General features: G+C 45.0%; 1 protein-coding gene across 4 annotated transcripts in view; it reads left to right on the plus strand.

The window, feature by feature from the left end:
- LOC101079286 (receptor tyrosine-protein kinase erbB-4) overlaps positions 1-25,359 on the plus strand; it is a 158,225-nt gene that overhangs the window by 96,652 nt on the left and 36,214 nt on the right. For all 4 annotated transcript variants that reach the window (XM_029840486.1, XM_029840488.1, XM_029840487.1 and 1 more), the window contains exons 4-15: positions 10,042-10,176; positions 11,673-11,738; positions 13,118-13,236; positions 13,820-13,961; positions 14,453-14,566; positions 15,702-15,828; positions 16,024-16,097; positions 17,178-17,268; positions 17,818-18,023; positions 19,050-19,182; positions 22,617-22,710; positions 24,329-24,483. In XM_029840486.1, coding sequence (XP_029696346.1) covers positions 10,042-10,176; positions 11,673-11,738; positions 13,118-13,236; positions 13,820-13,961; positions 14,453-14,566; positions 15,702-15,828; positions 16,024-16,097; positions 17,178-17,268; positions 17,818-18,023; positions 19,050-19,182; positions 22,617-22,710; positions 24,329-24,483 — 1,456 coding nt within the window. The remainder of the gene's footprint in view (positions 1-10,041; positions 10,177-11,672; positions 11,739-13,117; positions 13,237-13,819; positions 13,962-14,452; positions 14,567-15,701; positions 15,829-16,023; positions 16,098-17,177; positions 17,269-17,817; positions 18,024-19,049; positions 19,183-22,616; positions 22,711-24,328; positions 24,484-25,359) is intronic.

Here is a 25,359-nt window from a genome sequence, read left to right on the forward strand (position 1 = left end):
CTGCCTGATGGTCACTGATGATGATGTACATATTCCACATTTTTCTGCCCTTTTGCCCTCAGAAGCCTTTGCACAACCCACGTTCTATTTGTCTCCACGTGGTTCTGTTAGAGCTCTGGTTAGCGCGTTTGTGTGCCAAATCTCAAGGGGCTTTGGATTTGTCCGCATTAAGGACATGTTCTAGCACCAGAACTAAGTTAGTAGGTATCACTGCCAGGCTGCTAATGTGGCTAACTGCACCTTTTTACAGGTGGAAATGTAATTCATTTATTTCAACTGTAGCTCATATGCATTAATGTGGTTAGCAGCTACATGCTAAGCAGCCTATCCTGCTGGGGTCTAATTTTATTTTATTTGCAATAATAAATGGCCTGCTTTGGCGTAGACTGGCACAGGACGATCCAATTGTATTCAGAGCGCCTTTCTCTTTCATCTGGCCATGGGCACACGCCGCCCTCCTGACCTTGGTGTGTTTGTGTGCTTTGGGCTCTGAGGGAACTGAGTAGAGTCTACCCTCTCCCAGGCATCTGGAAGCGCCTGGACATTGTCAGATGCTTGATGACACTTCCGGGGCAAATCCTCTCTTATTTATTTCCTTGTGCCCCGTCTCGGCCCAAGCCCCTCCTGAGAACGCCCGTGTCACTTCCACTCCAAATCCATTAGAGCGTCGAGCACAGCCAATCATTACGGCTGATGAACACATCGGACACAAATGCTGGAGAAGGTGGGGTGAGCCGAGCAGCACCGGAATCCCGGATCCTCTCGACAAATGTACCGTAGAACCAGATGGTGGCAATTTCGTGGTCACAGTTCATTTATGGTGTGTCCCAAATTACCCAAGTGGAACGCCGAGAGCCTAACCGCCTGTCAGGAAATGACAAATTGCACATTTAGCTCATTGTCAGTGCCTGTTCTAATGCCGAGGCTTAGTCCTGTTTGTGACACTTTATTTTGCACCGTCAAAATCCAAACAAGTCTGATTTAAACTGGTAATTGTGTCAAGCTGTTTGTGTTTCTACTCAGGTTCTCACAGGTTGAGCTGACAAACCACCTTTACCTTTTCACCGTCTTGATGGCTTCATTCAAAGTGCCCCCTGAAATGTAGCTCGGTGCGTTTTCAAGCTTGGGGAAATGGCACTAAAACTCGATTTCCAGGACAATGACAGAGTCGAGGGTGGAGTGACTGTCGAGATAATTCTGCTGTAAAAACAAGCGATGGCTGCGGAGATGGGGCACAACATTTCAGGGCTGTCTTCAGCTTGAACACAGCAATTTATCCGAAGAGGGAGTCACTTGACCTTGATGTTGCAGCGATCGAGCAAAAGGACGGAACTTTCGAAAACTAGCTAAAGTTTTATTTTGCAGATGTGTGTTTTTGAAAATATCCTGCTGGGTTAAAACAGCCCCAACAAAACTTGGCTGCTTTTGAACCGGCGATAGCTGGATGCTAACGGATTCAGCACTTATCCTCCTGCCAGCACACACGCAACATTGTTGATCGCTATTGACCACCGTCACTTGTTCCCTCCATTAGTATTCCAAGGTGCTCTCATCTCTTTGGCTGGCTCTTTTGTTTGCCCGCACTGATTGGAGGGCCTCTGGTTAATTCAGATGCAGGGAAGCGGTGACAGAAGTGGGCTTATTAGGGCTCTGAGCCCATCCTGCCTTAAGTGCAGAGTCTCCAGTTCCATTTTCATTTGCCTCCTTTATTGAATTTGCTGGCTTCTCATTCGCCTTGATTGCATTTTGTGTCACCTTTAGATTTTTTTCCCTTTTTTTCCCCTCCAAATATCAGCCTCCCTGAGGTACTGTGATCTTGTGCTTTGAGAACAGAAGCAGCCAAATTTATTTTCCCTTTCTCTCAAATCTAAAGGCTTTCCATTTTTATTTGGCCTTCAGTCTGCACCAGACATCCATGGGAGTTAGGACCAAATCATGTCAAAGACCTTCAGCCATTGTTTAATACCTCAGAGACTTGCAGTGCTTTTCTAGGGGAGACTCAGCCCAAAAGAGCTTTTCCTCTCATTGTAATTTTCGTAAGTTTGATCCAAAATTTGTTCCCCCTGTACCAATTTTCAACAAGCCATGTAGGTTGTTGTCAGGCTAACTTTGGTCCTGCCAGTGGAGCAGGTTTCCTCTTGTAGCTGCCATGGATCACGTAGTACAGAAGAGACAATCTGTCAAGGTGATGCTAAATAACAAGATTTAGCTGCAAATGTGCATTTGTCCTTGGATCTATATAAAGACCACTCGCGGAAAGTCGTGCATGTTAAGGAGGAACATGTGGCCACCGTGTATTTGCTCGCTGTTTATTTCAATTTGAAGTAATTGTTGCATGTGCGGGACATCGAGAAAATTGATGGGAACGTTTTTTAATTGTTACCGAATGCTTTGCGAGCTGTGGAGACGATCTGGCAAGAGGTGGAAAACAATTTTTTTAATCACGGCTTAACTCTCCTTTCCAGCTACTACCTCCAGCACTTCCACGGCTCTCATAATCTCTGAATGGGAAGCCTTTTTCATAAGGATTCATCGCAAAACAATATCATTTGAGACTGCGAAATTTCATCAGGGGCTTTTAAACACGATTATGGTTATCAGCGAGGACGTGGCAGCAGAGCGCTTTGGATCGTTGGAGAGAAGGTTCGGAGGGTAAAGGGGACCACCCCCGCACTGTCACTCCTCTCCCATTTGTCACTGAGCACAATATCTCTTTGGCTGGCAGAGCTAATAATGGGGAAATGGGACTCTGGAGATCCACCTCCGTCTTTCCGTGCTGATCAGATAAGTTCTGCTCAAATTCAGAGGCCTGCCCTGCAGTGCTGGTGCCATTTTTAAAAGGAAGACCTTGTGGCTCTGGCAGCTTTTTGTTTCTGTCCCACAAATGGACCTTGTACTGATGTTTTCTGTGTTTTGTCATTGGAGGCGATAAGCCATTTTCCTAATTATTGCTGGAACTTTTCATCACCCAGCAGACCTCACTGTTGTTCTTGGGAATTCAGAGACCTTTTCATATAAGCTGTTGCTCTTTTCACACCTTTTTTCAAAATGGGATCGCGGCTGCGCAGATCAGTGTTGCATCATCATAAAGGGTACCTGGTACTGACTTTTGCATGTCCCTGGGCGTCAAATGGTTACCGTGACCATAACAATTTTTATGAAGCAGCTCATCACAACACACTGACAACATGTGCATCCACAGGCGACGTGGTGCATTTCAGACTTTGAAAGTCCACCATCCAGCATCAAAAGCCCGTTGGGTGAATTTGAAGGCTCTGCACGTACGTAGTGCCCTCGGGTGGTTTATCATGAAATTCAGCTGATACTCGCCAACTGTGGGCCTAGCCACTCATTACATAAAGCATTTCACTGCTCACAGATTTCATTTTTGTTATTTTGAATTTTTGCCTGCAATTCTTTATGGTTTTTTCTTTGTTCTTTCCTAGACAGGTAAGTCACAACCTGAATTAGCGCCAGCATGCTAAAGTCGCTTTGTTGTTGCCCTGGCTGGACCAATCCCACCCTTGATGCCTTGTCCTCTACATGCGCCCGAAGTTCAATTTGCTTCGTAAAAGACCCCAATGCGAATCACGCACAGAAAGATCGTACCGTTTTAGTTTGTTGCTCACGCTGCAGACTTTTAAGGTTGGAGTAACTGAAACCGGGTTTCTCTGTTTTCCTCTTCCTGTTACTGTATTGGCTCTCTGGTGAGTCATTATTTTCCAGAGTTACAGATTTGTTGCAGTTTCAGTCATGTAATGTTCATCGGTGTTCCCCTGAAGAGGTTGCACTCAAAGAAAATGAAGGCAATTTGTTTCATTCCCCACTCCGGCACCTTCTGTCATGCCAGCTGTTGGCACTGTGTCATAGGCCAGGCAGAGCCCCAGCAACTGATGCATGGAAATGATTGCAAAGAGTTAGCGCACGTACCATAAATTCTCAATTAAAAGTCATTTTTCAAGTAAAGTTTTGGCCTCCTGGCTCTTAGGTAAAGGCCACATTAATAACACTACATGTGTGGGATGAATATAATTAGCCAAGATGCTCTCGACAGCAAAATTTCCACCTGCCTGTGTTAATTTATTCAGTATGCAATAGTGGTATATAATTCAGCAAAAAAAATCATTTCAGTGCAGAATATGTGTGCTTTGTAATCCCTTCCAGTGTTCCTATGACTTGCAGTGTCACTTTAGCTGCATGCAGCGGGAAGCTCTTACAGACGTTAGCTGTGTGAAAAAAGTAATCCGTCAGTGCCCAATCTTCTGGAAGAGTACAAAATATTAGCTATACCTTTTATTTGGTAGCTCCAGCAGTGGAAGATGTTTTGAGTTGTACCAAACGTTGGTCAGCTATATATATACAGTATATATACTGTATGTATGTATATATATATATATATGTATGAGAGAGAGAGCTACATTCTTTCTCCCAGGCCAACCGCTGCATTTCCCTTTCCAGCTCTGATTAATTTAAGCCACAGCTTAAGTTTTAATCTCTGCCTACATATTTGAGGCTTTGTGGACCTAATGTAGTTGCCCTCCTAAAGGTTTGCACTGCTGGACAGGAGGTATTTCATTTTTAACGACTCTTTGTAGCCTTGCGCATGTTCATCTGAAGTTTTTACAACTACTTGATTGAATGTTGTATTCCACTTCTTTTACCTTGCTCATGCCTGAGTGTGCCTTTATGTGCCTCAACCAAATCTGGACTTTCAAGTGTGGAAAATGAGATGGGTCATCTGTATTTTGCCGTTCCCCGTGCTCAGCAAGTCAAGACGTCGACAGAACCAAAAAGTACACTCCAAGTAGAAGAGGAGGGTGAGTGGGTCTGAGGAATGTGTGGAAGGAGGAAGGACAACGAGGATAGAGATAAGATTTAAAGAGGAAAAAGTGAGCAGGCAAGACGGCCAGAATGCTTTGAGCTTGAGTTGTGTGATATGTCACGTCCTCAAGATGAGACCATAAAAGCAAATGCATGGACTCATCAGTGGAGGAAGGATGGCTGTTACGGCCTTATTCATCAGCATAATTAGGAAAGAACGAGATGTGGGACAAGTGGCTAGCAGCACTGATGACGGCTCATCAGCGGGCTCCCCATGGAGCTATGACCACTGATTAGTGCTGGGGCTATCATCGCCTTGGAACTCTTAAAAAATAACGGCTCTTCTCTCAGCTGAGAAACGATACAAAGGACGGAATTTTTTTTTAGTAAAGGTGGTTCGTCACAGGGATCTTTCTCACTTCCTGAGCTATCTGTGCTGAAATTTTTTCCGGCCGGCAGTCGAGTTTTGAAGAAAACAAACACCCCTCCCCACTCCACACATGAATTTTAATCTTTGTAGTTGCCTTAAGCTCTGCATGTTCCCTCACGGTTCACAGCATTTTTGACTCTTTATCTGCAAACTTTGTACTCGGAATGTCAGGCCGGGCTTGTCCCGCTGTTTGCTCTGTCGAAAATTGATTGTGTGAAATATGGCGTTCGTTGAAAACAACAGCCGTGAAAAGGTTACTTCCTCATTCCTTTACCCAATATTATCCTGTGTTCTCAAGTGTTAAGTCATCTGTTTCCTTGCCAGCTTTCTGCCCTTTAATTAGTCGATTTATCAACTTTACCTACTTTCGGTCCAGTCGTGTAGTTTTGAGCTCTCTATAGTTCTATATGACGGACTATCAGACTCAGACCGTTTATGCCATAATGCTTAGCACTAAAAGGGTCCCGAGATGGACAGGAAATCTATTGTGGTACCTAGCGCCGGGTCCCCAGATCCCATAAATGCTGGACTGAATTTAGATCTGGGAAGGTTTTTCTCCAGATCCTGAAAGAGGAAGATGATCTTTACATTATTCCAGGGAACTCTCCAGAAAAAGAATACCTCTAGCAGGGTATATAAATTTTAAACCCTGCATTGGAGGGGACACATGCATCGCTGCAAACAGGTTAAATATCTGGATCTATGTGTCTGAGTGTTGTCCTGAGCAGCCAGTGAATCCCACATCTCCAGCAGCTCATCCGTCATCAGTGTTTTGTGATGACCTCTTGCAGCACATCAAGATTCGGAGGGTACGCTTCAGATTTATTCCGCGCTGGGACGAGCTGAGTCTTCTCTTTTTAGGTTTATGGCCTGTGGTGAACTCCCCCCTCTTGTCCCCGTGGTTGAATTTCGGCACCGAAACAACAGTGCGACACTTCTTCGGGAATTAAAACTGCTTTTCAAAGCTTTAGTTAGTGGCTGGAGGCTGGGAGTCTTCAGTCAACTGTAGTAAAAAGTGATCACAATGTTTCCCATTGCACACTCCCATGTTCTGTCGAATCTCCTTCAATGGACTTGGCTCCCAACTCAATCGTCACCACAGGAGACATTTCACAGACAACAGAGATGTAGCAAAACGCTTCGCTAGAGACAGCCTTGAACTGGACGTGACCACAGCATATGGACACAGATCCCGCAGTAGCTACACACGCACCTCTGGGACCCGCGTCAGCCAACATTGGCTGTAGAGACTCTTCTCGGTTCAGTGTGCAGGCTGTTAAAAGACTGACACCATGTCAGTCATGTGGACAAGTCCCTGTAAGCTCTGAGTTGACCGTCTGTAGTGTTTCCTTCCATTCAGAGATTGAATTGTGGCAAGGTGTCGCGTGCCAGACACTCATGCGATCGGTGTTAACCAATGACCTTGACGGTGTATGTTTTATACAGGATACAAGACATGTTGGGAAAGTCAGCTGAATTTCACAGAAAAACACCGTAATCCATCACATTCCATCCCTGCAAGTTGGGCTAAAAGAATGCTCGATGATCAATTTTTGATGACCTCTTTGTAACAACTGCCCTCACAACTTATGGCGGGTCAGAGGTAGAGGGGGGATGGGTGGGGCTGGAGTGGTGGAAGTGAACTATAGATGTCCCTCCCATGATGGAATGATCGAAATGTGTGGGGCTCCGAAGTATGGCCCGGAATGAGTAGCAAGCTGTGACACCTGACTGTCACTCCTTAATGAGAGACCACCTGATATGGGCATGCTGTCCCAGTCAGATAATTAGTGCCCTTGCGTCAATGGACACCGGGGGTGGCCTGCAGCGAATGGGAGGAAGTTTGGACACCAGGACAAAAAGAATCTGAAGATAACAGGATGTCAAGTTTAGATTTCCTTTAAAGATGACACGATTGAATTAATAGCTGACAAAATGTTCTGAAACTTCCTTTCTTCGCTATGCTGTAAATGTCAAACAGCCTCTGATTGCTTTTGTCAGACAGCTGGAGAGCAGATGGAAAAGATTTGCCAGATTCCAACAGAAATCTTCAACTGATTATGTTTGTGATGCATATTTAGAAGTCATTATTGGTTTCTGGAGGAAGATTTTAGGTCCCATCTAAGTATTTTAAGACTGATGAAAAAAACCCTGTAATTTTAGATCTATAAAATCATGATGCACAGATGAAGAGATTTTCAAGTTATGCCAAAACAACAAACAACAAGCTAAACATGTTTTGCAACTGACCCATGATTCACAATTAACTACCATAAAGTTTGTAAATCAAACAAAAAATTCATTCTGCTTTGCAAATGCAAAACAACCCTAAAAAAAAATCCTAACAAGCAAGTACATAACATGTAGTCACGCTTGAGAAACAAATATTACATGTCTCCCAAGTACAACAAAAGTCACCCAAATACAGCAATATAATCTCGCGGTACAAAAAATGTCTCCTGCATGCAGAAAATGGAAAAAATCATCACATGACTTTAGGCGAGATCTTTCCGTGATCTGTGTTGAAGATCTTCACACAAATGCCAGGACAGAGCCTGGTATCAAGTAGCCTGCACAACAGCAGGTGGCATTGTAAGTCACTCTAAACCATGCTAACTCTATCTGGTTCTATCTTATTGAACTGGGAGATTCAGCGAGTGTTTCAACCAAACAACCCGGCAAAGGTGGCAGCATTCGGTCCGGATATACAAGATCGCTAATGCATTTCAACAATAAAAACCTAACTCAAAAGGCCACTCGCTTTGTCTCGAGGGTAGGTGCTATAGCCCCACATAGAAACTATCCACGCCACTGCACATGTTCTGCATAAAGATGTCTAAAGGTATGCACCATTAGGATAAATAAAATTTGGTATTAAAGCAAGGGGCAGCGATTGACTAAATTTTTGTTCACCTATTGTCTATTGTCCTGACCATTAGGGGTCCTCGAACTTTTTAAAAGCCATTTTACTTGGAGGATATTTTACATTACTTGTATTAACTTAGCGCTCCCTGAATAAATGAACAAATGCAAAAGAAAGTAATGTGAATAGAGAATACTGCCTTTTTCAGCAACTGCTCCCCAATATCACGCATCCTTGGTTTTCCCATTAGTATCATGTTAATGATGACTGTGCACTTTAAAGTGCAGACAGGAAAATAAAACTGCATTTGAGGAGTTTTAGTGTCACCAGGCTCCAGCGGAAACTGACCTGAGGGACTTTATCTTCATCTGGTGGACTTTTCCCTGGTGTTTGTAGGACAGTCATTTAGCACTCGTGATTTTGGGGATATGGCGTTTGAACCTGGCTCTGGTTCGGAGGAGCTGCATCAGCTGGTGCTGACACTGTTCAGTAGATCTGTCAGGAGCATAATGGGCTGTTGTTTCGCTAATATTCTTAAATGACATCAATGCACTTGGTAAGCGAGACCCATATGTTTTTAAAATAAAGCGCAGCCTGTCCTCTTTTTTTTACCGCTATCCGAGAATGCAGAACGCCCCCTGATAAATCGTCCATTGTGACGGAAACATGATTACATGAAGCCGCAGCTGTAGGCCATTCGGCGGGCAGACAGAGCACCGTGTCACCTCTAAGAGGGCTTTGAATAAATGTCCCCGTCTCTACCAAGGCCCACTTCCTTAATCAGGGTGTCGGATAGTAATGATTAGCTTCCTGAGCGCGCCTCTCAGCCGCTGAATCGTCCACATAACTCATGCGCCGTTAATAATCTGCCCGGGGAGATAATACCCTCCTTTACCTTCAGATAATCCAGCCCCGACGTGAACCACATTGTTACTTCTTTTTCGATTAAATTTCATTTATTGTGACAAGTACGTTCATGCAAGGGCTTGATATTCAAAGGAAAACCCAGACGAGGTGATTGCATCTAAATCCTTCAACTAGGTTAAATAATAGAGTCTAAATCCCAGAGAAGAGGAGAAACGGACTTGTTTCCGTCCCGTCACAGGTCACGACTCGGGCGGGGGGATTACCGCATCGCTGTGTCCATATCCAAAACCTGGATTAGCAACTGGGAAGAGGGATTAGAATTTATTATCATACTCTGTTGTGGAAGCATCTGCTGAGGACACCAGTCCTTGAAAAGAACCAGACTTCTGCTGTGTAGCGAATGCTAAATGGAGAATCGCTGCGTTTTCCTATGGTCTGCTTGTGTTATGATGGAGGGTGCAGAGTAGAATAAGAGGGCCGAGTACTCTCTTTCATAATTTTAGGAGAAAACAAAAAGCGGAACAATATTTCACCCTGCGAGCCAACCCTATAGCGTGGCCTTCTCTGGAACAGCCATGTGAGGTTGTCCCTCTGGCCCAGTTCAGTATTACTGGTTTAGTCAACTCAATAAGGATCTGCTATCTTCCAGCAACATTCCACTTCATTAATTACATCTAACTGAGACCAAATGGAATAATTAAATCCTCTGAGCATAATTACAAAATCTGAGTGGTGTCCAGTTTAGGGTTCCTTTCAGAAGCAAGGCTCCTTTGGTTGACAAAGCTAAATCCATTTACTTATTTCCTTTGGAGCTCTTCTTTATGGAATATCATTGTCATTGGATCAGAGATTGAATTACTGTGTGCATTTGTCAATATCATTTATCTTCATGCTCAGATGCACCTGAGGGAACATCTCACGCGGTGCAGTTCTTCCAGACAAAGGGTGGGAGTTAACCTTGGAGTATTGATTTCCTGGCATGGCGTACATGTGCCGTATATCCTCTCTGTAATGCCATCTCTCTCTGTTTTATCCTTTTTTATTTTTCCTGCCTCTGCAGAAATTCTGAACGGTGGCGTCCTGGTCGACCAGAACAAATTCTTGTGCCATGCCGACACCATCCACTGGCAGGACATCATCAAAAACCCCCTTGCGGAACTCCTGGTGGTATCGTCCAACAGCAGTAACCCTGGGTGTGAGTATAACCACACGACCCCCACCCCAACATGCCAGCCAATGCCTAGAGTTAGCCATGAATTATTCTTTCCACTAAGATTATTGACTCGCAGATACATTATTTTGCAGATGACATCATATTGTATCCATGTTTTCTACATCAGCATTAGCACGTGAGGACATTAACAATCCATCCGATAATCTGTTGGTTTTCATTTATTGCCCTACATGTGCCAAATATTCCCATTAAAGCCTCATCCATGCATTTTCCCGGAGCCAGCAGTGCCAGTGGTCCACAAAATTTGATGTATTCCCAATATTCTCAGTACATAAAAGTACAGAGTTAAGGGCAAAGAGCCGGTGAAGAGCGAGGCTCACATTGGGGATGGTCTTATTTCAGTTTTGTACAGAGTGAGGGACTGATGGTTCCCCATCCATCTTGATTCTTGTCAGCACTATAAACCTGAAAACTGCATGCTGCTAACTCCAGAGTGACGCTGGCAAACACATGTTCCCCCATACCAGCATTGGTTGTGGCCTTTCCCTCTGTCCATTCTCTCCCTCTGTCACATGTAGGCTAAATCACATGGTGTTAGATCAATGTGCGAACCTCCATATTGTAATTGTCTGACATCTGGTTTAAGGTTGACCCCCTCTATGATGCCCACCCAAGTTGTGGTCCCCCACAATCTCTTTGCTCTCTAGCTGTGGCTAAATGGCAGACATGCAATGTTAAAACTAGCTGTTTAAGACAGATACAATCAAAATATTTAATGTACAAACCTCTTACTTTTTAGGAGAGTGGCAGGGAAAACAGAGCCAACAGTGGGGACAGCTGAGGTGCTGTGTACTGGGAAAAGGGATTGTTTGATGAAAAGGCAGAATGACCTTTCAGCATCTGCATAGCCTGGGGACATCTACTGGGAAATAGACAGCATGCGGTGCTTGTTTTTTCACTCTAATAAGACCCTTTAAAACAAAATACTTGCACAAGTTCCTATTTTGTTGATTAGATGGCAAATGCTGGTGGTGGAGGAGGAAAAGCTACAAAGAACCGAAGAGGTGGGCCGAAAAATGACAAGAGAGAGTGTGGGAGTTGAGGCTGCTAAATGAGGGGTCTTTAGCGTGCTGTGGTTAGTATTTAACATTAACAACCCCACAGTGGGAGTGGCTGGATGGCCCGGGTGACAGTGTGCCACGCTGTTCCCTTCACTGTGTAATTAACCCAGAGTCGATTAAGTCTTGATGATGGGCCACCGCTCGATGGAGGCTGCGCTGCCGGGTCCCGTTTGACAGAAGGGGGTTGAGGGCTGTCTTTCATTGGGTGTTTCCTACAGGCCAGAAGGCGCGGCAGTGGCTTGGGGACTATTTTCAAATAAGCGGAGGAGATTCGACAGATCAGTCACTGTCATGGGCCGGGGGAGCTTCCAGGGTGTGGGCGTGTCTCAACTCTATCCAAAGTTTGACAAAAAGTTGCCTGATGCACAAGCCCCATGTGTGTGTTGTGTGTTGCAGGCCGACGCTGCCATCGCTCATGTAACGGACGTTGCTGGGGGCACCAGGAAGACCAGTGCCAAACCTGTGAGTATTTGTGCAATTTACAGAGCCTCAGTGGCTAACTGATTGCGTCTACCGGGGCATCACTAGACTAATTTCTACTGGAATATTAATACCAGCTTCTTACTTTTGCTGAAGGGGATTTTTCAGCCTGCTAGGTGCTACCACAATGTAGGTTTTACCTGCAGACAAACGTGTTTACTTGAGGAAGTACTATTTAAAATATTTATAAGGCAGCTAATGTGTTGTTTGCATCCAGTGCTAGAATACAAAAGCAAAGGAGTGTTAAAAAGACAGAACTCTTTCCAAAGTGCCATGTTTAAGCAGTTAGCATCGGCTTAAAACAACCTCGACAAGAATAAAATGTCACTTCAGATCTGTCACTGTTAGTGCTTCGAGGTTGCAATTTTTCATTGGCTTTTTATGCTAAAATGGGAAAAACAACACATGAGGTTCATTTCTATAAATCATTTTACACATGGAAAGCAGTGGAGATCAATTTTGTACTGTGGTTCTGATATAACAAAGTCTTGTTGCTGCTTTTTATACTAACTACTCCAGCCACTTCCTAAATCCTCTCAATGCACCAAGAAAACCAAATAATGAGTCAACGTTATGTCCCATTGTTGGCCTGGGCAAACATTAAACTTTCCATGTCAACAGTTTTCCTCACAATAATTAGTATCGACAAACATTAAAACCTCTGAACCAGTTTGATGTGATGATATTTGGTCTGAGTTATTAATGTGAACCCTTCTAGAAGCGATTGGTGAAAATATGTAGACTAAATACAGCAAAGCTGCTTTAGAATAAGATATAATCTGCTTTAATCTGTCCCGAGCCAGAACATTATTATTATTATTATTATTATTATTATTATTATTATTATTATTATTACAAGCAGTTTATTGTTGTTGTTAGATATGTGGCTGTTTCATGATATTTGCTGCTAAAAGTGTTAGATTGTATGTTTTTTTTTTCATTTTTGCCACTCAGATTAATATTCTGCACCATGTTTTTCATAGTTCTCTCTGCTGTATCATAATGTTCCAGCACAGATGAGTGTGAACGCAGCAGTTTTACTGCCTCCATCTCATGCTCCTGCTGACTGGCTGTTTGGTGGATCTGTGGCTGCACCCTGTGTGGGAGGCTGTTCTTTAAAACAAGTGTTAAAGCAACTTTAATGCATCGCTTTACTGTTGATAACAGCAAGTTCAGTCATATATTACCATTCACAGTCACAGAAAATACTGAAAATGCTCCTCAGAGCTCAGAAAGTTGTGAATAAATGTGGATTCAATCTGGCTTCTGTTCAAATGCACTTCCATGAGGATGCTGGCAGTGTTGGCTGTCTTTGTGTGTCAGTCCTTGAAACTCTTTTCTTGCTCTTTTTCCTCTCACAGTGACAAAGACCGTGTGTGCAGAGCAGTGTGACGGTCGATGTTTTGGGCCTTACGTGAGCAACTGCTGCCATCGGGAGTGCGCCGGCGGCTGCTCCGGCCCCAAGGACACCGACTGCTTCGTACGTCGAGCTGCACCCAGCCTCTTTATATATCTCCCTCATTGTCTCATGTTTCAGGACCAGGCCCCTGCCTCGGTGTCTCATGGACCTCCCCCTCTTTTGTGCAGTGTCTGTTTCTCATCTTTTCCCTGAAATTGTTCCGCTTTGTTTGCCGGTTGATCGTTTTACGGGGCTGTAAAACACTGTTGTCCAATTTGTTGATTCGGTGTTCCAATTAGTGTCCCTTTTATCAACCACTCTCCACACACACACTTGTGACCCCCCCACCCCCACAACTGGAATATTGTAGTAGTAATTCACGCAAAGGCTCGTCCAATTCAATTACTGCCGTCACAGCCTGTGTCTCCACAAAACACTTAAGAGGTTTATGGGAAAACATTTGCCGTTTACATCATTGCTCTGGATCAGTGGTCCAATTTTTCTCCCATTTGGTGTTCAGAGAGATGAGGGACAGCCGCACCGTCCAAAATGTCACCGAAATGAAACTCCCTCCGGGCGAACAGCAAGAAAATGACACCTCCGCCGGCATCTGGTGGTTTGCTCGCCGTCCTCGGCTGACCAGGGTCATGTGCTTTCTCCGCAGGCGTGCACCAATTTCAACGACAGCGGGGCGTGCGTGACCCAGTGCCCTCAGCCGTTTGTGTACAACCCAACGTCTTTTCAGCTGGAGCACAACTCCAGAGCCAAGTACACGTACGGCGCGTTTTGTGTCAAGAAATGCCCACGTAAGTCCCTTAAAGTGTAGGAAAACTGTCAGTCTCCTGTAAAACCATCCGACAAGAACAGATGTGTTCATTATCGAGTCAATAATTCAAGATTATTGTCTGAACTCGTGTCAATTATAGCAGCATTTGTCGTCTATGAAATCAGACACCTGACGATTATTGCAATTTATCATTTGGATAAATTACCAAAACATTATGTCTAGTTGATGAAGTTGTGTCACCAGCTGTTTTTATGCTTCTGGCAGCTGAAAAAAAGGAATTTGATAATCAATTTCCACTTGTTTACTAAATGAACGCACACATTTTTCTGCCGGTGTGATCGAGGTCTAATTTGATTCATTTTATCGGCTGTGAAATAAAGCCCTGGACCATTAGCTTTGATCATTATACAAACATGATTATGTCGTTGGAAAGATGAGGTGCGATGCAAACACCTGAAGTAATCAGACGGAAGCTAACGCCGCTTTTGTTTATGTGCGTGTCGCTGTCAGATAATTTCGTGGTGGACCACAGCTCCTGCGTCAGAGCTTGTCCCAGCAACAAGATGGAAGTGGAGGAGAACCGCATCAAGATGTGCATTCCGTGCACGGACATCTGCCCCAAAGGTGCCGTTTTTTTATTGTTAGCTGCATGCAAACACTTCCTGTCTACAAATCTGAGACATGGGGCGCGTCACACTTTGAGTGACTCGCTGGGCCGGTTCTGATCAAAGTGGGTGCATCATGTGAGCTACGGCTCTTTGACCTGGGAAGTGCCCTTTTTTTTGTCTTTAAAAACCCGGAATTCAGCAGAAATTTCTGTGGGTTAAAAACTGAAGAGGCTGTGAGGATGTTAACGGGTTAAAAGTCCAACAATGCTGCTTCCATCCTCCATATCCCTGAATAAGCTTTCCCCCGAACCAAGTTTCCTCTTGCATAAAACGTGCCCTCCGCCTGTTACTTATGTTCCATTATTGCACATTTGTTTAAATTATTCCTTTGCACTTTTCTCTTACCACTGCTGCCAACGCCATCCGGCGTTAACTCGCTGCATATCGGAGGTTGGACACCACAAATAGTGCAAACCAAAGGGCGTGTGTTGGACCCCGGCAGGTGTTTATCAACTGAAAATGGTTCTTGGAAGACTTCTCTAATTTAAATGTTACATCCTCAGTGCAGAGTATGAACTTCTTCATCACACGGCTCCCACAAAGGGAACCGATCCACCCTTCTTGCGGGACGTTACGTGTTTTCCATCCGGCTCCACGTACGGGCTCTGGCATCCATTGATTGGTTAATCTCTTGATTACACCGTCACGCAGTGGGGAGGGGTTAATGAGGGATAGCCCAAGGAACTGTGGGAAATGATAACAAATTAACATTTCAGATATGGAATTGGCTGGTATAAATCACCATCAAATACTGGTTACGCCACTTAATGCAAGCCTTATTCATCATACCCTCTGCCTATGTCAGAAAGACTTGGCTCACATTAGAGCGCTGCTTTAATTAATGCAGATGTAATGAATTCATTATAGAGAGGAATGGCTGTGGATTGGCCCGTGCTTTCATCAAGAGAACCCCAGTGCATGAAGGAGGGCCGCGGCCTCGCCTAGGCACCCACAGAATGGCTATATTTTTTTTATACGAGAGGACAAATACTGAAAGTGACGAATGGCTCTTCTCAGTTTCTGCCCCACAAGGTCACTTTGAATATGCAAGTTAGCTGTTTAGATAATAACATTAGCACTTATTCCGCCAGTGTGCGACGGCATCGGGACGGGCAGCCTGCAGACAGCTCAGACGGTGGACGCAAGCAACATTGACAAATTCGTCAACTGCACCAAAATCAACGGCAACCTGATTTTCCTCATCACTGGAATTAAAGGGTGAGTGACGGCGAGGGTCTGGGGGAAATTTAGCGTGGGTAAATCACCGTCTGGCATCGTTCCACTGGCTAACCTGGTCTTTCTCCACGCTGCCTTCAGCCACACACTGTCAGTCCCTGAGGACATATTTTATGAACTTGCTCGAAGATGTTATTCAATTTCCTGTTTGTCTCAACTGTGTGTATTTGAAACCAGGGACATGTATCACAATATCGGACCCCTGGACCCAGAGCGCCTGAACGTGTTCCGCACTGTGAGAGAGATTACAGGTGAGGTGGCGTCTCCTTTAAAACACCTAAATGAAGAAAAGCGTCTTTTATGCCGATCCTGTGTGTGTATTTATTTAGTGACTATTACAGGCCTTCTGGGATAAACAACCCTTCATCTCCAAACCTCTTTTGTCCTATTAAAGTGCCACACACCGTTAAGCCAAACGGCTAATGGGGTGAGGTTGCATTTTCATCATGAAAACCTCAGCAATGAGAGAGCAATGGCTGTTCGTTCCCAGCCATTTCCTGCTCTGTCCCCTTAATATCATTCCCACAGATCCAGATTGGATATAATCTATCATTAAGGGCATGTGCAATCGGACAGACTGCGCAGAATATTAAATCCATTTTTTTAAATTAGCATACATTATCCCTCATGAACGTGCTCCTACTTGAGGAATTTTCTTTTAGGTATGTTTTTTTTTTAAATCAGTCTATTTTCTTGGTGAAATAAAATGATTGCGCACATTTGTGAGCAAAGGTAGAAGGACTTTTAAAGCCATTGTCCTTGTTTACGTGTTTGCTGTTCATCTGTTTGAGTGATCATGCTTTGGTTTTGAAGGTTTTTTCTTTCTGCCTGATTAAAACTGCTTTGGACTCACCATCTCAGCCTTTGAATCAACTTGTTTCAGGGTCTCTAGACCTCAGGAATCAATCACCATGTGAACCTACGACCATTAGTCTTGAATATTCTACACTAACGATAAAGTCAATTGCCTCAAGTTTGTTAACTAGCTTTGACCACTTGGCGAGTGACAAAAATCTGAATGTGAAGACACGTCCGGCATTACAACAGTGGCTAACTGCAGCTAGTCTGGTGAATTCTAAATTTGTTTGGTGATAAGGGATTATTTAGCATTTCGTTAATGTGGGACCAGAAAATGTCTTTAGCAGATTGTAAGTATGGATGTGGCAGCTCTCAGCTTTCTTCAGGAGCAGATTGGTTATTATCACGGTAAATGGGACTATTCTATCCCTACAAGTGCACTTTAATCTAATCTAATTCTGGTCCTCACGGAAAAAAAGAAGAATACAATCAAGCTGTAATGTACACATTGTGTCTGGATGAAACCTCTTTAGGTTATCTGAACATTCAGGCCTGGCCACAGAACATGACAGATCTGGCTGTTTTTTCCAACCTGGCAACGATTGGAGGTCGGTCCCTTTATAGGTGAGTTGTGATGAAACCCAATCACATCGAATTTCTTCAACTTTACACGTAAACATATGCTGACCAATCCCCTTACTATATGCAGATGATCCAACAAATATTGGGATCTTTCCTCTTTTTTCCATACATGTTCCACTTCTGTTACAGCTAATAATGCTCTGGCTTGTGTTTTTCAGAACAGAGATAGAGAGAAAGTTTGTGCAGCTTTGATTGGCCTCGTTTTGATGACAGATTCTCTGTTCACTTACAAGCGCTGGATCTCTGTTAGCAGCTAGTCGAAGGACATCAAACCTTATTTTCTAAATGCCAGTGATGAACCGATAACTCAGCAAAGCTTCATCCCACAACCTTCATGTCCTCTTTTTTCAGCCTTTTGTTCTCTCTGTCCCACATTTCCCCATTTCTGTTTGAAATTCTTCATGTAGTTCTCCCCCTTTGTCTCCCTGATTCTTGCCCATTTCCTGACCTCCTCTTCCTTTCCCAACCCCTTCCTTCTCTGCCCTACTTCGCCCTTTTCTCTTGTCACGATCTCATCTTTTTCTTCTCCAGCATTAGCGGTATCTCGCTGCTGATTCTGAAGCAACGCTGGATCTCTTCATTCAAGTTCCAGTCGCTGGACGAAATCAGTGCCGGGAACGTGTACATTTTCAACAACAGCGGCTTGTGCTTCTACAACACCGTAAACTGGACTTCGCTCTTTAGGACATCAAACCAGAAAGTCCTCATCGGTAACAACCGTGATCCGAAGGAATGCAGTAAGTAAATCCAACTCAGAGTTGGGGAATTTTAGCCAAAACCTAACCGATTGCCTTTCTAGGTTTTCATTTCTCTATTATCACTAAATCTACAAAAAATACCTGGGATATGGATGAAAAATTGATGTTTCCACTATGGTTACAGATCCGGTCAGCAAAAGTTATCGGAAACTTAGAAATGTGTCAAAAAAAAAGAATTCCATTCCAGAATGGGATGAAGGGACCAACAGAAGAAACATGCCCCAAGCAATTAGATGAATAACCTCTGGGTTTTCCAATAGAGGCGGAGATACAGGGCCCCAGGACAGCTACGGGAGGGCACTGGAAGTCAGTGTGAACTTTGATTTGCTGCGTAAAGTGATGCATTAGCTACAGTTTTCTTTTGTAATTTCAATCCAGCTGTTTCGCCTTTCATGTGAAAACTGAATATCAGGACCAGTGTTGTGTATCATCGGAGATGGTGCTGTGATTCCAGGAATCCATCAGTTTGACCTTTGATCTGCTTTGCTCTATTGGCCCCTCATCATGGCCAGGCAGTTTTGTCGGTGATTTGCCCCGTCTTTGTCGACTGGAGAACAAAGACGCGAGCGGCGGCAGTTTTTTTGAGCCGACCAGACTGCTGTTGATATCGTTAGCCAGTTAATGAGTGTTGTGTGTCGGCGTGTTCAAAATCGATAGATAGGGTCTTACACAGGCCTCTTCATTAGACTCCCTCCTCCGTCTGGCATTGACTGCTCGGCTGTTGACAAAGGGCTCAGGCCCCTGCCGGGTGACACTCCCGGGGACGTGGTTGTCACTCACCGGATGGAGGACATGCTGAGCCCAATGAAGAATATTGATTGTTGTGGGTTCAACTGGAAACGGGGCTCAGAGTTCTGCTAGGGGTGGTGTGGGGAATACCGATGTTTGCTCACACAGCTCGTCAGCCCGGATATATGGCAACACGGCTGTTTGCACACACACTTTTACTGGCTGACCGCACAACACTTCCGTAATGTTGATCAGTGTGTGTCGTGTTGTTCACAGGTCAGCTTCAAATGGTGTGTGATCGGATGTGTTCAGAGGAAGGGTGCTGGGGTCCGGGGCCAGACCAGTGTCTCTCCTGTCGCTATTTTAAGCGGGGTCGCTCCTGTGTTGAGTCCTGCAACCTTTTTGAACGGTGAGTGGTCCGTCCCACAAACGTTTCCTGTGTGTACAATCGAGGAACGACGCTGACAGTTAGCCTCAAATCAACTGGCACAAATTTAAAGTCACAAATGAGCCAAAATAAGAAATGACATTTGTTTATTTTGCCAGAGGATCTAATTATGTCCTGCGTTTTGTGGACAGACTCAAAAATAATGGAATTTCTTTTTCCTACTAGAACATTTTGGCCCATAATATACGGAGATTTGTATTCTCAACAATTTTAGATTTAACATGCAAATTAGCCAGTCTGCCCTTCTCACATCCCGCTATGGCCAGTAAATTGTTTGTAAAACAATTTTGAGACATTTCTCATGAACTACAATCAATTTATACAATTTTCATGTGCTAGAATGAAGTCGTGCTGTTCTCAGGGGCTCTCTAACATGACAGCCCAATAACCATTTAGCAAAAATGTAATAAGCAGAACCAGGAATTTAAACAGGAAGGCCTGAACATTAAAGGAGCAGAGAGTAGAAAATGTTACCCATCATCGAAAATCAATTAAACTATATTGTTATAATTAAGTGTTTGATTGTAAATTGCCAGTTTGGGCTGTCAGATTGGACTGCTTATTGCTCTGAGCTTGGAGATGGCTCGCTCTTGTGATGGACTGGTGACTGTTGTAAGCTCAGTGGGAGTAATTGCATTCTGGTCATTGCTTCAGAAGCACATCAAACAGATCACCACCGACCTGCCCACACTTCATCACCGAGGCTTTGGTGCTGCTTCTGAATGAATGACGAGATGTTGTCAACGACAACTCGGGAAAAAGAGCCCGCCAAAGCATAAATAGGACTTTTTTGAGCCGTGATGCCAAGGCCACGCTTTTTTTCCCCAGAGAGGAGAGAGTGCACGCGCGTGTGCCAGAGAGGGGTCACGAGCGAGGAAAACCCTCGGTCATATTGACTTATTGCCGGTCTTTTCCCAGCGCAGTTTGTAGGAGGGAAGCTTTGAAGTTGCCGGGAAAAACAGCTCACAGCGAGCGCTTTGAAGAAGACTGCTGAGGAAGAGGCATGAGCAGGCGCTAGCTGAATCGTGCTGGCTTCCTGCACTGTAGCTACAGCCCGTCGCTGTGATGCATTAGCATTCAGCAGGCTCAGGTCTTACTGTAAAACAGGCAGAATTTAAAGGTTACCTGCTGTAAAAAGCCACTATTGGCTGAGTCCCAGAGCCAAATATATACTTGACAGATGACACATCGCTGTTATTGAAGTGTTGGCCTCGCAATTTTTCCCAAATTTCCCTCGTACAGGTTTGTAGGCAATTGTTCATTATCCTGTAGCTCATTATAGGGGTCTAATGATGCAATTCAAGAAAAAAAAAGTTTTGTTGCTCATTACCTGTGAGCCGTGTTTAAATTCCAGGCCTGATCTGGAAAAGTAGGCCATTGGCTGGTCTTCTGTTAGAAATCTAATCCCTGAAGCTAATACTTTAGCTGTTCATCTGACAACATTTCATATCCTCAACTTGCATTGAAGATCCATAGGAGCTGTGTGTTCAGCTAAACCAGGCCTCCCTTTGCCTCCAGATGCTCCTGTTAAATCTTCACACTTAAAAAAGAAACAAAAAACAGCCGTAGGATTGATATTCGGCACCTTTGATAATGTGAACTTTTGCAGAAAGGTGGTGAGTTCAGAATCATCACTATCACCAGTCAGACGACCTGGGACTTCATCACACATCAATGCACTTGACATGCATATTGCATGTGGAAAAGCATAGCTACAACTATATAAACCACAAGTAAAGGTTTCCACACTCTCCACGCTCTCCTAATTTTACTTGCAGGTACTGATTATTGTCAACTCATCCAACTTTGAAAAGTGAAATTAAAAACGTTTATCTTTTTTTGCATTACAGTATGCAGGCATGATGGAACTCGGTGTCTCCCAGCAATATTGATCAGTGTTTTACCTGCTGGCAGTTTTCCTGTTGCTGTTGATTATTCTGCTTCTCCACAGAATTTAGCGTTAGCTCATTAAACGCAAAGATCCTTCGGCTGGCCCTCGTATGCCTCCATTCTTAATGAGGGAAGGCGCTAATTCCCTTTAGTTCCTCCGTCTGTTGAATAAAACAAAGGAGGAGCATTGGAGTGAGAGGGAAGGAAGCATCTAAGATGGCGGTTAACGGGGGTTTGGGGAGGGGTGAGGAAGCGGATTAGGAAGGCAGTTAAAGTCTTTAATTACAACGTTGTACCAGGGGGTCGGCCGTTCCGCATTTGGTTCGAGGTTTGGAGGTCTGAAGCGCCCACAATCCTACTGAAACAAGGCTAATCCCAGCAGACTGTTCTCCAGTGGGATCTGGGAACACCCCTCCAGCTGCGATGGGGAGGCAATCAGGATGAAACCGCTTTAAAGGAATAGAAATGACCCCAGAGAGCGCTACTGCTGAGGCCTTTGTCTCTCACCCATTCTCTTCCATGTATGTTTTTTTACCCCTCTCAACCAACAAAAGAGCTGTCTCTCCTCTGCCTGCTTCCTTTTCTAAAGGAGTCCCCTGGACGGAGTTTCCAGGAGAGAAATCTAATTTATTTTGAAACTGGGAATAAAAGACTGGTGATGAATGTAAGGAGGAAGCCAGTGAGTAGATCAGTAGAGGGATTCTGTGTCTGGATCTTTGAGATGAACCACTGTGAATGGAAAGAACCACGAGGCCCATTCAAAAAAGATGCTTTGACATGAAGGCTGTGGACCAGGAACGTGTGGGAACACCCTCCTCCTCCACACTTTTCCTGCCCTTTGATGAGTTTGCACTCTAAAGCGGCTTTATTTGCAGCCTTTAGAAGTGCTTAGAGATTCGTCCGATCAATATTCAACCCATGCAAATGCAGAGTAATTTCTGACAGCATCAGTCCACCGGTGGTCACGAAGCAAAGTCCCCGCCCACATTTCTAGCCAGGCAGCCTACGGAGTGGAAGCAGACGGACACACAGAGTCACTCTCGTTACCGGATTTGCACCGGGGCAAAGCCTCCGCGGAGGATGTTTGTCCTGCCTGTTGGCCTCATCGATCCTTCTGATGTGAAAAGTGGTTTTATCGGCAGCAGCTTTTATTGACAGCAGCCGTCCTCTGCTCGCAGAGAGGCCAGGAGGAATATACGGCTCTGACACACACAAGAACACGCAGAGTCACGGACACATACACCTGCGCGCCCGTGGAGTCGGCCCAAAGCTCGCCGCACCCCATGGTTCTTCATCCATTCATTCCTCTCATTTCCTCTGACTTTTCAAGTTTTTATTTTAGTTGTGATCCTCCTCAGTTCATATTTTAAGGGTTTAACGTGACCAGGTGCCCTCAGAGAAGCCTGAGCCTCTTTGTTGGAGGTTTCTGTAGGTGGAGCTCCTTCTGCCCGAAGACTCCACATTACTAATCCAAAGTGGAAACACTCCCGGTCTGTCTCTTCCAGGGAAGCGCGTGAGTTTGCCAATGGATCCGTGTGTTTGGAGTGTGACAGCCAGTGCGAGAGGATGGATGGAAACGCCCTGACGTGTCTCGGCCAGGTGAGAACCTCCCGCCACATGTCCCATCTAGAAACGCACCATCTTGTTCAGTGGAGCTGAAGAAGCTAAGCTGGGGTCTGTTAGAGGGTGTAAATGTTGGTACATGTGAGGTCTGGAAGTCCCAACGTGTTCAAACTCATGTCAGTCATTCGGGTGCCGTTGGTCCACTCTGCCATAGAGCCCAGTTTCTGGTTGTTGAGCTCAGTCAGAATGATCTTTGGGCTCATACTAACCTCTCAGACCAGCACTCTCCTCCTCCGACTGTTCATTCCAGCTGGAGGAAGAGTCCTGGCTGACCCAAACCTCTCTCACATGATAACTGACTACAAGCTGTACAACATTATTTAGACAGGCGTGTGCCTTAAATCAGGTCCGATCCATTTAAGCCAACATAGATGGACTTTGATGAAGATGGAGAACCATCTCAGAGCTGAACGAACGAAATGGACGGCACCTGAATACCAGACTCTGAACACCTGCGTGCATGTGATGTTTTGCTTTTGATTTTTTTTTAAATTACTTAATATTCTTAAATTCTGGGTTCGGGCTGGCCTGGTGGGGTACCGAGCGCAGCCTGATGAGGTAAAAAACGAATTCTTTTGATTTTGACATGAAGCTTCATCAGAAACAGGGAAAGATTCATGAGGGTCTGAATCCTTTCTGTACCCACTGTATGATTGGCACTTTCACAGTCGGACTTAAAGTGCTGCATGATCTTTTTTCCTTTTTTTTCAATGCAATTTGCAAATTGCGTGAGTAACCTTTAATGATCTCCAGAGACGGAGAGCGAGAGACAGGCAGGAGGAGTGAGAGAGGAGCTCCTCAAGGATGCGCCGCGGCGTCAGCGCGTTGAGATGCTGGTCACAGTTGACCAGTAAATAACACCGGAGTCAATCACCCACGGGCGCTCCCGCACCCGGAATACACATGCACACGGTGTGCGTGGACACGCTTGAATGCGTTTTGACATCTGTATGCCGCGCTGCCCAGAGACACGCACGGCCATGCAAAATGAAAATAATGTTTATTGATGGAGCGTGCGTCTGAATGCGCCAGGCTGAGCGTCCGTCCATCACCTCGCTGCGGCTGCGCTCAGCAACAGGGTGAAGGAAACCAATCCTTTCTACACCACATTTGGATCACGGGAGGCTCGTGCGCATTAACAGAAACTCCGACTTGTTGATCATCGACTCCCGTCCTCGTCTCTGTCTCACGCACTGAGACGCCTACGCGCGCGGTCCTCTGTTTTACTGCTGCAGCCGCTGCGCTTTGACCCGATTCCTTTCGCGTTTTGCCGATTTTAACAGGCCGCCACACGCGAGGCTCTCGGCAGGTTCCCCCAGCGGGATATCCATCACGCAGCTCTGTTTTAGCTCTTCCCACTCAGCAAATTGACACATTTCAGCAAGTTTGAATTTGATTCTGTGCCTCTGCGACTCGGCTTTTCTTTGAATCCCGTTTCACTTTGTTTCCCCCACTCACCCCTCTTTTCCCATCATGCACCTCTCTCTGTCTGTGCTAACCCCTTGCATCTTGCTAACTGCTATACCCCGCCCTCCACCTCTTTGGCTTCACTCACTCCCCGTCCTCCTCCTCCTCCCCTCCATCCTTCTCTCAGGGCCCAGACCAATGTGTGAAATGTCGTCACTTCAAAGATGGACCGAACTGTGTGGAGAAATGCCCCGACGGGCTGCAGGGCGCCAACAGTTTCATCTTCAAGTACGCCAAGGCCAACAACGAGTGTCATCCATGCCACGCCAACTGCACCCAGGGGTAAGTGGAGGGCTTTCGCGTCACAGAGATGTGTGCCTGTGTATCAAAATTAGTGGAGACCTTTCAAGTGTTTGCTTGGCTTCATCATCCTGAAGCGACCTCTGGGTGATGCTTTTAACCAGTGAAAATGTTGCAGCACACAGAGACTTTGCTGCGGCTTTCTTTTGATCCCGTCCCCATGGATCACATATCCCATCTTGTAAAAGGCATTACACAACATAAGTGCGTGTTTTATGAAATATTCGCATTTGCATTGAGAGGATCGACACTTTGAAGCTAGTCAAGTAGCATCAGGCAGGTAATCACGTGGCTAGCATGGGGCTAGCACACGCACAGGTGCCATCACCCACTGATCTGTTCTGCCCTGTTGAAATGCTGTGTTCAAACACCAAAAAATGACAGGCAGCGTTTGTGCGTGTGCTGTTTGGTGCAACCGGGCTGGTTTCTGGTGTCCCTTCGGTGGCTGCAGGAGACTTTGACCCACGAGGCCGTTCAGAGCACAGACGAGTTCAGAATGAAGGGACAGAAGCTCAGGGGAAGATATGAATCAGGAGATGGAGGGGTTTTAGACTACAAACAAAAAGTAAGATAAGGGCAACGAGGAGGAAATATTGCAAACTGTGATGCCTGAGAGGAAGAGAGACATCAGGAAGTGAATCAGTTGACAGATACTCACCAAATCAGAGAGCAGCGTTTTGGAATCATTGGAAATCACACCTTCAGAAGTTTTATTGAAAACAAATAATGACTGTAGAAGCTAGTTTGGGTCGCTCTGGATTAGCATTTTACAACTCAAGAAAATGTAAATAAGGCTGAAATTTAAACCATACCAAGCGACTGTTTCTTAGTATTCGGGAGTAAACTTGAGCAACCAGT

Source organism: Takifugu rubripes, chromosome 8, assembly GCF_901000725.2.
Source record: "Takifugu rubripes chromosome 8, fTakRub1.2, whole genome shotgun sequence".
NCBI lineage: Eukaryota > Metazoa > Chordata > Actinopteri > Tetraodontiformes > Tetraodontidae > Takifugu > Takifugu rubripes.